General features: G+C 40.4%; 1 protein-coding gene across 1 annotated transcript in view; it reads right to left on the bottom strand.

Moving 5' to 3' along the window:
- Positions 1-2724: 2724 nt before the first annotated feature.
- The window catches only part of LOC306977332 (N(G),N(G)-dimethylarginine dimethylaminohydrolase 1-like), a 57357-nt gene continuing 47915 nt past the window's right edge, over positions 2725-12166 (bottom strand). Inside the window, exons 5-6 of the mRNA XM_079575616.1 lie at positions 7973-8116; positions 2725-3122 (exon numbers count right to left, since the gene is read on the bottom strand). Coding sequence (XP_079431742.1) covers positions 3006-3122; positions 7973-8116 — 261 coding nt within the window. The 3' untranslated portion in view covers positions 2725-3005. The remainder of the gene's footprint in view (positions 3123-7972; positions 8117-12166) is intronic.

Here is a 12166-nt window from a genome sequence, read left to right as displayed (position 1 = left end):
AAATACATTCACCCATATGAAATGACCAGTATCGGTATCGGTATCGGTATCGACAAAAAGACCCCAAAAGTATCGGTATTGTATCGATTCCAAAAAATGTGGTATCGCCCATCTCTAGCTCATATTGTCTTTTGGGATTCATGTATCACAAGCCGATCCCGCGGGTGCGCCCGGCCTGGGCTGCCCAAAACTTTGGGCACGAGGTATAACAAAATTATTCAATAGATAGCGTGTAAAGCACAAGAGCTATCTCTTTCACGTCCATATTGAAGTGGAACGCAAACACAGACTGATTGCCTAGTAGCCAAATGAAACCTTTGACATACTGTTCGTGTAGCTCTGTAAGCAGAGCGTCCGGTTAGGAGTCATCGGGTTGTGAGATTGAATCAGATGATGGACTATGATGATACAGTTTTTGACTTGACATGCACCGGTAACAAAAGCAGAAATACTTCTGGTGTCATATTATTGTCACAGGTACTATCCTCTTGGTCAGTGACTTCATTTTTAGATGGTTGTCATTAATTCTCATTTATTTGTTTCTGTTCTTCGGAGCAGTTTTCCTCTTTCTAAATGATCACTCTCAGCTGGTTAAACAGTTCAGTCCGGACGATTTGGTTCATATTTGAGAATACTGATACTGTGTGACACAATTTGTAAAAGTGTGTGACACACACACTGAGGTATCATCTACCCATCACTAGTTCACATGTGGAAGAAATACCGTGCACTTATCCAAACACAACACAATTTGTTTTTCTTTTATAGTTTGGCTGTAGTACATTTTTTACACCACTAGATTGAGCCAATACACATACAGTACCAACACTGCGTGATACAGTGTCGACGCAGTAAGGGGAAAGTGTAACACACACCTCGAGGTATCATCTGCCCATCACCTGTACGAGCTCAACTACAGACCGACAACAGAGAAGCACTGGACGGTAAAGAGGTTTTTTAGATGGTGCTACTGAGATGTGTTTAAACATCCTCATTTACACAACGCTGTTAATCTAAAATGTTTTATTTTTCAGACCGTCGCCTCAAATGGCCCAGAACCATATGGGCCCAAGTACTCGGGGCAATGGAGTGACTGGTCCGATGTTCTTACTGGATGTCCCAGGTAAATATTCTAATTCTAGTCACATTTAGAGTAAAATGATAAATGTTCTGTTAAAACAATAAGGGCTTTAGGTTTCATTGATTGGGGCAGGAGGACGACAGCATAGACACGGAACTCCTACTCCGACGATGTGGCCCTAAACAAAAATAACCAGAACAGTTATATCTATGAAGATCATAATAAGGATAAAGAAGTAACTATAAAAGTCACCTCACAGTTTAAAAGAATCATTATCAAGAGAGCACGGACAATGTTGGCAGTAAAGCCATGTAATTAAGTGTTTGGATAAAACAATCAAGGAGCCTGAGAGTCGTCACTGTGTCACCAGATACAGCACCTGCTCACTGTATCTAAATACATTATATAACATTTAAAATTATATATCCTTGTTCTTCAGGACAACGACTGTGTTGGTTTTAGTTCTTAATATTTTATAATAAAATATTCAAAATGTATGAGAGAGTAATGCATGTAGTCACAGCGTACATAACGTCATGTTCATGCAGCGTTTATAATATTGTTTTTACGGTTTGTACTTGATATTATTTGTACGACTTTAATGTTGATTGCAACTGCCTTTTCATGTATAATTGATTTGATTTATAATGTTCAAAATTCTCTGCAGTGTACCACTTTCATGCATTGGCCACTAGATGGCGGCAGTATCTACGGGTAAAGCAGCTCACACATGAGTTTGTAAACAAAAACGACCTTCTATTGATAGTCATGATACACTCGTGTAAGATGGTAGGGCACAGCCTGACTATTGGTGTTTTCAATAATTGTGTATAATAACCACAACTTACACATTATGAACTGCTCAGAGGTTGAGTGGATGCAAGTCTAAACATTTTATCAAAGCAAAATCACATGAATTAAAATAGGTTTTGAATAAAATGCTTATGCAAATTTTAGGGTTTACAGCTCTGTGGAAAACATTACAGAACGTTTAAGACCCAAGTGCATGATCACTTCATGTCCATAAATTTGGCCAGACCGGGCTATAAGGAGACGGGTTAAGCAGGGGACTATAGCCCACTTGACTTTCTGTTTACGGCTGCACAAGGCTCTCCTCCCAAAAAGCATTCTTTCCACATTCCGTCAGTGTCCACTCCACCGTTTTTTTTACAAAATGTCTACGGACAATCGCCGCCTACCTCCTGATGTCATTTCCTCAACTTTCACTCACAATCACAGTGACAAACAGCAACGCGGACAGGACAGCGCATGTTGCACATATACAGGGGCAGCATGCGGAGTACACAAAGTGAGGTCGTCATGGAAACAGGAGCGAAACATAGATTTGGCCTGAGCTCATCGACACCTGTAGAACCGCCGCTACAGCTACCACTTGGGTTTCTCTCTGTGCTGCACAACCTATTGTTCATGTTTTGGGCTGATGGGAGGGTTCATTTAGAAGTCTTTGGGTCTGAAGAGTTAGTTGAATAGAAAATGATGCTGACAAGAATAAACACTTTAAAAATTATGGGCCAGTCGTGTTAAGACCTTTTCTACCTTTTTTTTTTTTTATTGTGTACAAATATTAGTGACAGATTGACAGTTATTGCAACATACCACAGTTGTCAAGTACATGAACCGTAGAGATGCAGCTAGTATCACAATCATCAGTATCGTGTTAGTTTCATTAGTAGTTAGCATTGTAGGATTTCTTCACTTAATAATCAAACATTTGTAAATGTATTTGAGGCTGTGGTAACATTGAACACACAACATAACACACCCTAAAACACACACAAAAAAATTAGTCCTTTAAATTTAGCTGCACCAATGCACTCCCACCTCAAGTGCGCCAAATTGGGAGTAGTAGTAGTAGTGGTGGTAGTATCACTCCGGCATAGATCCAAACACTAAATTCCTTTTTTTAGATGTCGGTTTTCTTGTTGATGAGAATGGAGCAGCAGGTGAGCGCCCCGTCCACTTTCATCTTCTCCGAGCCCGACACAGCAATCAACGTGCAGTCCGTCAACTTCTCAAGTACCTGCGCACACACGGACAGCCGGGATTAGTTGGGATCAATTTAGGTCACAACAATGGAAATAGCATTGCAACAACGGCTTCCCACCATCTTTCCTGGTAATCTATTGTCTTAAATTGGGTTAAGTTTTAATGACATAACTATGGAATAAATTAGATTATGTCTCTATGTAATTACCATAACTCCCATGTTAGTAACTCTTTAGGTACTATTTTCATCATATTTCCATGCTACTGCTGTGAAAAGTGCTAAGCTTAATTATGTTCTGTTAGATATTGCGGCCAACAACTCAACAACTTAAACAACAATTTTAACTTTGTGGCAGTCTGTTTCATGTGGATAGGCCTACGAAATAGAGACATTAACCATAAACCACATTTTGAACCCTTTTCGAAATGTCTAGCGAGCTTTGATGTCAAACTGAATGTAGTTTATTGGTTGCCTTGAGGTGAATTTGAGCCACTGTCTTCAATTTAGCTCTAGGAATGGTTACACAACGCTTTAAGACTCTGTTTGTTTATGCTTCCTGCCAACCGTTTAGAAACGCAAGAAGTTGAGAACAAGCCTAGTGGTCTCCCAGAGAAATAAAAACCGGGGTATAAAGAGAGAGCACATTACAACTCTCACTAAAGACCCTCATAAAGCTGTGTGTCACCTTGTGGACACTTTCCAAAAGAAAACTACTGTTTTCCGACAACCAAACCAAGATACTTTTTCTCTTTTAAACTCGTAAACTCACTCACCCAGGGGCTATGCGGAGATAGCGAGCGGGGCCTTGTGACACAGGCTAAACAAATTCTTATCTCATGAAGTAAGAGGGCCGAAAGAAGAAACGCAAGTGGCATCTTTGGCAAATAAAGCATTTGCAGAAGCCCACACGCTACAGTTCTATAATCACTGGAATAGGTTGCAGCTCCAACCATCATTTACATTAATCCAGGCTTCTAATAGGCACCAAAGTCGCACTGATTTATACCGACCATGGCTGGATTGTATCTTTTAAATGCACAAAATTCAGCTTAATTTATTGTACTTGCAATCAAAATACCGAGGCACCAGAAAAGCTTTTCACTTTTCTGCTTTTCATATCATCGTTTGCAAATTTGGCCAAAGTTAACAATATTCCGACACTGTCCAGGTGCAGAACTGTGTGTTTTGAAATATGTTCCAAGAGAGACCGCAAAATCATAAGAGTCACCTCGGATTTCACTTTTGCATAACTTCCCAAAACAGCACTAAAATCCCTGCTGTTTATAGCATATCCACCTCTAAAGTATCCATGTTCTTTTCATTTCCAGCCACGTTCTCATTACTGTGGTTGAAATGTATACTTTGGGATAGTGGTCTGTCATGGTCTTGCACAGTGGGGGCTGCTGTATTTCATTGGCCCCTTTGTCCATGTACTGTACCCAAAAGAGCCGTCGCCAGGGCTAACCACTAAAGATGCCCACCCTTACAATCCCCACGCATGACCCCCCACTTTTATTATTGCCCGACTGTTATGTACCTTCATGTGACTGCTAAAAATAGACCAAGGTTTGTTCACAGTTTGAAGCCACAGTGCTCTCTACATTAACTGTGGAAGAAAAATAACTTAAGATGCTTAATTCGGATTTTAAACTACTTTTGGACACAAGTGCATTTGACACATTAGACACAATTTTTGCTGAAACATAATTAACACAATTGTTTGTAAGATTTTGCTGAAAAAATGTACCCAGTTTTCTTTAGTTTTACCATTTTTGTGATGTCTATAGTTTCACTTCCTTATTGGACACTGACAGGAAGTGACATAGATAGAGGCAAACGATTTTACACTGTTGTCGTGGCGACCATGTTATATCAATGTGAAATGAGAGAGTCAAACTGCAAAGGAACTTTACCTTTATCTCTACAGGTTACTTCCTGTCAGTAGCTTAAAAATTCAAATAACTTTTACTCCCAACAAATAAAATGATAATTATTACTTATAAGTCATATTTTCAAAAGCATTAAAACCTCTCATATGCACTTAAAGTCTTGGTATTTTTGTAGAATAACTTAAAATATTGTATGTACAGTGGGGAAAAAAAGTATTTGGTCAGTTTCACGTAGACATTCTATTGGATTTTGGCCAAATACTTTTTTTCCCCACTGTATATAGAAAATTCCTTCTGTACTCTAGATGTTTTTAGATGTAGTTATACATAACTCCAGCAGAGGGCCTTCCTGCTCCCACTGCGGCAGTAAAATAAGAAGCATTCAAATTGAAAGAATTAGCAAACATGACAATCTGTGCAGGGAAGAGAGAGTTTGACCACAAACAAGATCAGAAGAAGAATAGTCTAAACAATTCAGAAACTTTGTGGGTTAGTCCATGTGACGTATACAGGAGTGTGGGCTGGTGTCCTTAGTGTGGAAGAGGGAGACAAACATATGGATTACTAAAACATAAGTGAAAGAAACAAAACACCAGTCCAGGTATGTTTTTGATGACATTATAAGAGTGAAAAGCTCAACCGTGTATTTTTTCCCCTCTCTTATCATTAGTGTTTACATTTAGCTAAAGTTATTGTTTCATCACACTTATTCCCTTTCTTTTTCTTTTGTTTGTTTGAGAACAAATTATTTCTCAAACAACCAAAGACACCAATTCCAAACTTCACACACTCACTATTGTGTATAAATATCATTTCAAGTTTGAGGCAAATCTGAGATGGTCAAGCAGGATACATTTGTTGATTTGACATGGAAAATGCACTTTTACAAAACAGTTTTTATAACTGGAAATGCTAGTGCAGGGAAAACTAAAATGTAATTAATATCAGAGCACATACAACATTATCGCATGGTTAAAGCTAAGAAAATACAGGATGCTGGGCTGCAGATAATGAGACAAGAAAACACTGGGGGGCCCATTATATTAAATGCGAGAGTCCCAGCAATATCTCATGTTGTGTATGTCCTCATTTTCCCTTGCAGAAAACCCGCTAAATACACACTCGAGCCAATAACTGGTGGTCTGATTATATGGAGAAAACAAAACTTAAATATAAAACTTCATTCCAAGTCCAAGTGGTCTGTGCAAATCGTGCAACCCGGGCAGGAAGCAAGAGATACAAAAATAGATTTTAGTATGGTGGATGAAATTCCCGCTGTTAATCTTCCAGGAAAAAGAAATCTTCACTGTAGATGTCCAAGGATACATAATTTTGTGCATTCTTCCTTCTAAAAATAACTGCTGGAGGTTGGGGTTTGAACCACAAAGTACATTTTGAGGTTGGAGCACTGTCTCTGCACACTGTTGCCTGTTCACTTTGATTCAAAGAGAAGCTTTTGAAATGGTTATGATAAAGCTTTCAAAAAACAAAACTATCACTCAAAGTTGCTCGAGACTGTGCACGACATGGAGTGTAATACACAAGATGATTAATGCATGGGAAAGAAGGTTTGTTATTTGCAAATTTAAAGGGGCTAGACGCAAGTGAGCCATTTTTATACTCTCTACTGCCACCTCAGGTCATACGTGTAACTGCACCTTCTATATAAGCTTGTGCATGACGGCAATTCGGACCCGAAGTAACACTGTTTTTAGTGACAGTGCAGGATTTTAGAGGCAGTTGTGGTGAACAGGTCTGAGCTCATTCTTCACATTAGGACATTGTTGGAACATGTAGGGGGAGGAAAATACTTCATTTTAACATTTTTAAACTCCGTATAGTCCCTTTAACTTAAACAAACAGATAGAAGCTGACGATAGAAGCTGAAAATGGAGATTGACATTATCGTAAGTACACACTAAGCTGGGATGTTGTAATCACCAGGGTGGGCAATTTATTTTGTGATAGTTTAGAGTCGTGGACGTTTCTCCTTTCACCATGGCTTTGTCATGTTTGTGTCCTGTGCAGGTGTGATAAAAGCACTTAATCAGTACAGATGACGACTTAAACAAGCCTTCCCTGAGAGAGATAAATGAGATAAATTACTTCAAATTGCTTGAATGAAGATAATTTATGTTGATTTTGAATAGGTTGGGACTATCATGAAATAAGATGCCAAAGGAACAAGCACTGATGCCCTTAAAAATTAAAGGGGCTAGATGCAAGTTTGTGATTTTATACTCACTACTGCCATCTCAGGCCTTATGCGTAACTGCAGCTTCTATATTAAGCTTGTGCATGACGGCATGACGGACCGAATCAACACCTTTTTGAGTGACAGTGCAGGATTTTAAAGGCAGTTGTGGAGAATAGGTCTGGGCTCATTCTACACATTAGGACATGGCTGGAACATGTAGGGGGATGAAAATACATCATTTTAATTTTCAAACCCTGTATAGTCCTTTTAAGAAAAGTTAAAAAATAAATTATCTTATCCCATTTAAGATAACTCAACATAGATCATAGACCATCATTGACTCCATAGATGATGGGAAACACAAACAAATGACCGGAATAAACCAGATGACCAGAATAAGTGAGCCATCAAAACAAATACCATTGTAAACTTTTAGCACATCCAGAAAGCTTCTGCAAAACCATTGAGAGTTATCTGCTTTTACAATTAAGTCTGGAGCTAAAAAACACACTCATTTTCCCCCAGGCCTGGTTTCCAAGCTTGTGGTTGGAGTCATTATCCAGAAAGCGGCCAGTGCACATCAAACTGCAGGTTCTATTGTTAAAATAACACAGTTCTGGCAGAGGCAAACCTATAGTTGTGCGTGGAAAACAATCGCACAGACTCAGATGGGGCTCAGTTTGTTTTTCTCAGGGGCTGGTGCTGAACAATCACAACAAACTCAAGATTTAGTATCTCCGACTGGAAGATGGATGTTGCGTGAGAGATAGAGTCGCTGTTGTCTGCACGAATGTTACCTTGAAACTTTCTGGAAACGTGTCACCGGTCGAGTGGAGGAGCACGTGGCCTTTGCCGGGCAGGTTCATGTAGATGCAGTTGGCGGCGAGGTCATCGGGCACCGTCAGCTTGTCGTAGCGGTAGTTACTCATTTGCTGCATCGTCTGAAGACACAACAGAGAGACGTGACAATGACGAGGAAATTGTAATAGCAGACCGATCAAAAAGGTCTTAGTTTAGTCCAGGGGCAGCATTTAAGAAAGCTACTTGGTTGCTTCAGCTCAAATAAATTAAACAAATTTAAAATAAACGGTCTTTTATGGAATCAGTTATTTTATTTGATGGTTCTATACGACAAACATTTCAGTATAGGTATCAAAAAAGTATCGTAAACCAAGTATTGTTAAAGTGCTGATATAGAAAAACAATTAACCACATCCAGACCTAGTAATAATGCTTGTCTTATGCAGCGCTTAAGGCCTTCAAAGTTGCTTCATTCATTCAGCTGTAGTCATAGTGCCCTAAGGTAGACTCATGTAATTGTAGCGTCTAATCGTCTAGCACCATTTACCCTCCACATTCACATTCAAGAAGGTTTGCAGAAACTTGCCCAAGGACACAACAAGACTTGGAACTCTGCTGTAACCACTGAGTCACTGCCACCCATTAGCTGGCAGAGTCTGTTACACCAAAGCTTAGGTTAATTGTCGTTTGAGCAGTAGGGTTATAAGTATGAAGGATTTGATCACAACAACACCTAGGAACACCTTAAGAGTTAGTATGAATAGCACTATCAGTATTTCGGAATATTGAAGAGTTCGGCTTTGTGCAGTCATTCAAACTGAGACGCAAGATCTCAGAGTAACTCTCTTTCCAAGCCAAGCCATGCTGAGAAACTTGGGGGGCCTTAATGGAATAGACAGCGGACATTCTTCCTGAACAGATGTCATATTATTTATGTAATCGGACAGAGGTGAAGGTGGGATTTGCGCTGGTGGGAAGGCGGCCATGTTAGGTCCAAGGGGAAGTCAGGGGTGAGGATGTTATGACCAGCGGAGAGGCAGAACATCTGTGAGCGGATACCTCGGAGACAAGACAGGGAGGGGGTGGAAAGTGTGGTTTAAAAAAAAAAAACATTGAAAAACGTCTTTTGAGAAGGGACACTCCGAACCAGTTGGCATGTGTCAGACTGCTTCCTGCCTTCACTCTGTCCGGGCTTCTAAAATTACTTAACCAGATAAAAAAAAAAAATCTGTATCAGACTCTAACATAAGAAGAAGAATAAAGTAAGAGTAAGATTTCTTCCTGAACTCACTGTAAGTCTGCACAAATGTCGGTGACGGTGGTTTGACGCATGTATGGTCTGTGGACAAGTCCTGCTGAGCCAATGCAATGACACAGGGCTATTTAGGAGGAAATATGTGGTTTGAGAGCACAATGGTCTGTGTGGTCATCAATGTTTTCCCTAAACCTCCCACAAAACTTTGGGTTAGTAGGAAAACCCTGGGCGTTTCCATGAGAATGGGAAGGCCTGTCCTGGCAGTACAGTATTGAAACATTTTGTACTTAACATTTGGAAGTTCCACACAGTGTAACTACCTATGCACTTTTCTTTCATGTTTGTGACGTATCTCAGTCAACCAGGATTTTTCCAACGAAGCGTTCGTCATCGACTGGACTGAGTTTTTGAGTTGAGGACATTTTGCTTCTACAATGATTGACATATAACCATCTACTAACATTGATCAGAAGAGCGAAGCCAAGCCTTTGGAGAAGACGTGCAAATCGTCACTCAAAAACACAGTCCAGTCGATATTTGAAAAACACGTTTTTTATTTTTGTTTGTTTGACGATAGATATGGAATCATTTGAAAGATTTGGGCCAATTCAATAAGCCAAGTGGTGACGGGTTGTGACGAGCGGTAGGTAAGGGGCACTTTTCATTATAGGCCAAAATCCATGATGAAAAGTGCACCATACCTACAGTGAAATACGGAGGTGGTTCCAGCAGAATAAAGTGAAGGTTCCGTTAGTGCCATCTCAGTCTCCTGACCTCCTGAACTCCAAGCTGTCATTGATGCTAAAGGGGTAGCCTGGTAAACCAAACCCACTTCGTTTCTGCACGAAAGAAGGTGGGTCTGGACATACACGGTAAACAAGGCGCTGATTAGTGGCTCAAGCCAAACCAATCACCACCGTTACAGGGAATTGACAAGTTTACAGTGACACATGCAGAAGTTATTAGCCAAAACTAATGACAGATGAAGAAGTCGAGGATTTTGCCTCCACGCTGTAGTCAGTTTACATTCAGTTCATATTTTCTGAATTGGACTACAGCTGTCGTCACGTCCTAATTGCTGATTGGCTGATTTTACCGACAATTTGTGCGTGTTGGGGCAGTTTGAACCAATTGCTCCGTAACTGGACTAACTTCCCTGTGTGGAATGGAATAGTATGGCAGAGCCAGGTAACTAAAGGGGGCAATTATGTCATTAGGAACTTGGGTGTGACATTTCATTTTGTTATGGTGATTTGAAGTGAGTTCACAATAAATTGCTTCACAACACTGACCATGAGTGAAAAAAAAAAAAATCGCCAGGAAAAAAAAATCCACCAGGGTGTGTACATTTATTGGCACAACTGATATTCTTGATCCAGGACCCATTCTGTACACTGCATGAAATGTAGATATTGGTGCATTTTTGAGGATTTCATGAGCAAAACCCATTATTTCGTTCAATGCCTGGTCAAAACTTTAGACCTAAACAGCTCAGAACGCTGATAGAACCTTATAATTCGAAGGGGATGTAGGACCATACAAACTACAGAAAAAGAATTGGGCACAGGGCCTTTAACATGTTTAGATGAACATTTCAGTGGATTATTTTCTTTTTACTCTGTTACTTCTCCACATATGGGAGTCTGTAGTGGAGACATAAATCCGGACAGTCGTTTTAAAGCGGCCTAAGTGTTTTGCCTAAGAGTACTGTAAGTCAAATCAGTCACACTGTAAATCAATAGCGCGGGCCTTTCCCTCTCGGCGCAGACACATTCCCCACTCGCCGGTGGGTGTGTTCCGAAATGAAAACACTTGCCCATGTGCGTGACGGGCCGGCACACGGGGGACCGGCAAGAGGGACAGACTGGACTCCACCAAAGATCACACAGTCGGCACGTCCCTCCGCACGTCTCGGATTCTCAGTCAAAACACTGAGGAAAAACTATTTGTGGAGTAAGGAAAATGTCCTGCAGCACGAAATCCATGTGAGATCCACGAGAGGAAATAAATCCGTCCAAATGCACCTGACTTCAGAACAGTCGGGGCTCTGTTCGTGAACTACACGGTCAATGTGTAAATGGGTGAGGCTGAAGATAGAGACAGTAATGTGGCGAGAGTCAGCAGTAAAAAGTCACTGATACATTTTAAAGGAAATTGCAGGACATTTTGTGAAAAACTTCATTTTTAGACACACAATTTATACCTCTTTTTCTTTGACTTGTGAATAGTGTTCTCATACTTGGAAGGTGTTACAAGTCAGAGAACCATTGAGGTAGAACATTTTGTAGCTGATCATGTACCAAGCGTTTGCCCACGGGCAAAAGTGGATCAGCAGCCAGTCATTTATCCTTTTTTCACTCACACAGCATTCTCTCATTTACATATCAGATGTGAGGTCCCAATACTGTCATACAAGCAATTTCAAACGGTAAATTCGGTGCAACACGTCCACAAATAGCTAAATGCAAATTTCCAGCTCTCGTGTTGATAAATGACCCCCTGAGAGCGCTACAGGCTGCAACAACAACCCGCAAATACTACTAGCTTACACAGCCTGTGGCCAAAGTCCCGTGTTGCAAAAACAGAGATGCCCTGTAATAACCCCAGAGTATTGACAATCCCAATGTGTTAAGTCCTTCTGATCGAGCCTTTGAAACTTTGACAACAGTTGAGTTCATTGTGGGGTGCAGGAGACAAATCCCACTTGAATCGGCTCCAAATCCGGATAGGAAGTGTGACGGGGATTACTTCCTGTTGCTTTACAACAAATGTTTGTTATCGCTCATTGGCACTCATTCAGTGGTGGAAATATCGGTGGTGTATGGAAAGGGCTTAGAGCTTAACCGTAAAACATAGACTGATGTAAATCAAATTCTTCAGTAGCACATGATTCTGAGGTGAGAAAAACACGAATAAAGGATTTGGGGATTTGTAC

The sequence above is a fragment of the Gobius niger genome (genome assembly GCF_951799975.1).
Source record: "Gobius niger genome assembly, chromosome: 17".
Lineage (NCBI taxonomy): Eukaryota > Metazoa > Chordata > Actinopteri > Gobiiformes > Gobiidae > Gobius > Gobius niger.
Note: the sequence above shows the minus strand (reverse complement) of the source record. Positions and strands in the feature narration are given on the sequence as shown.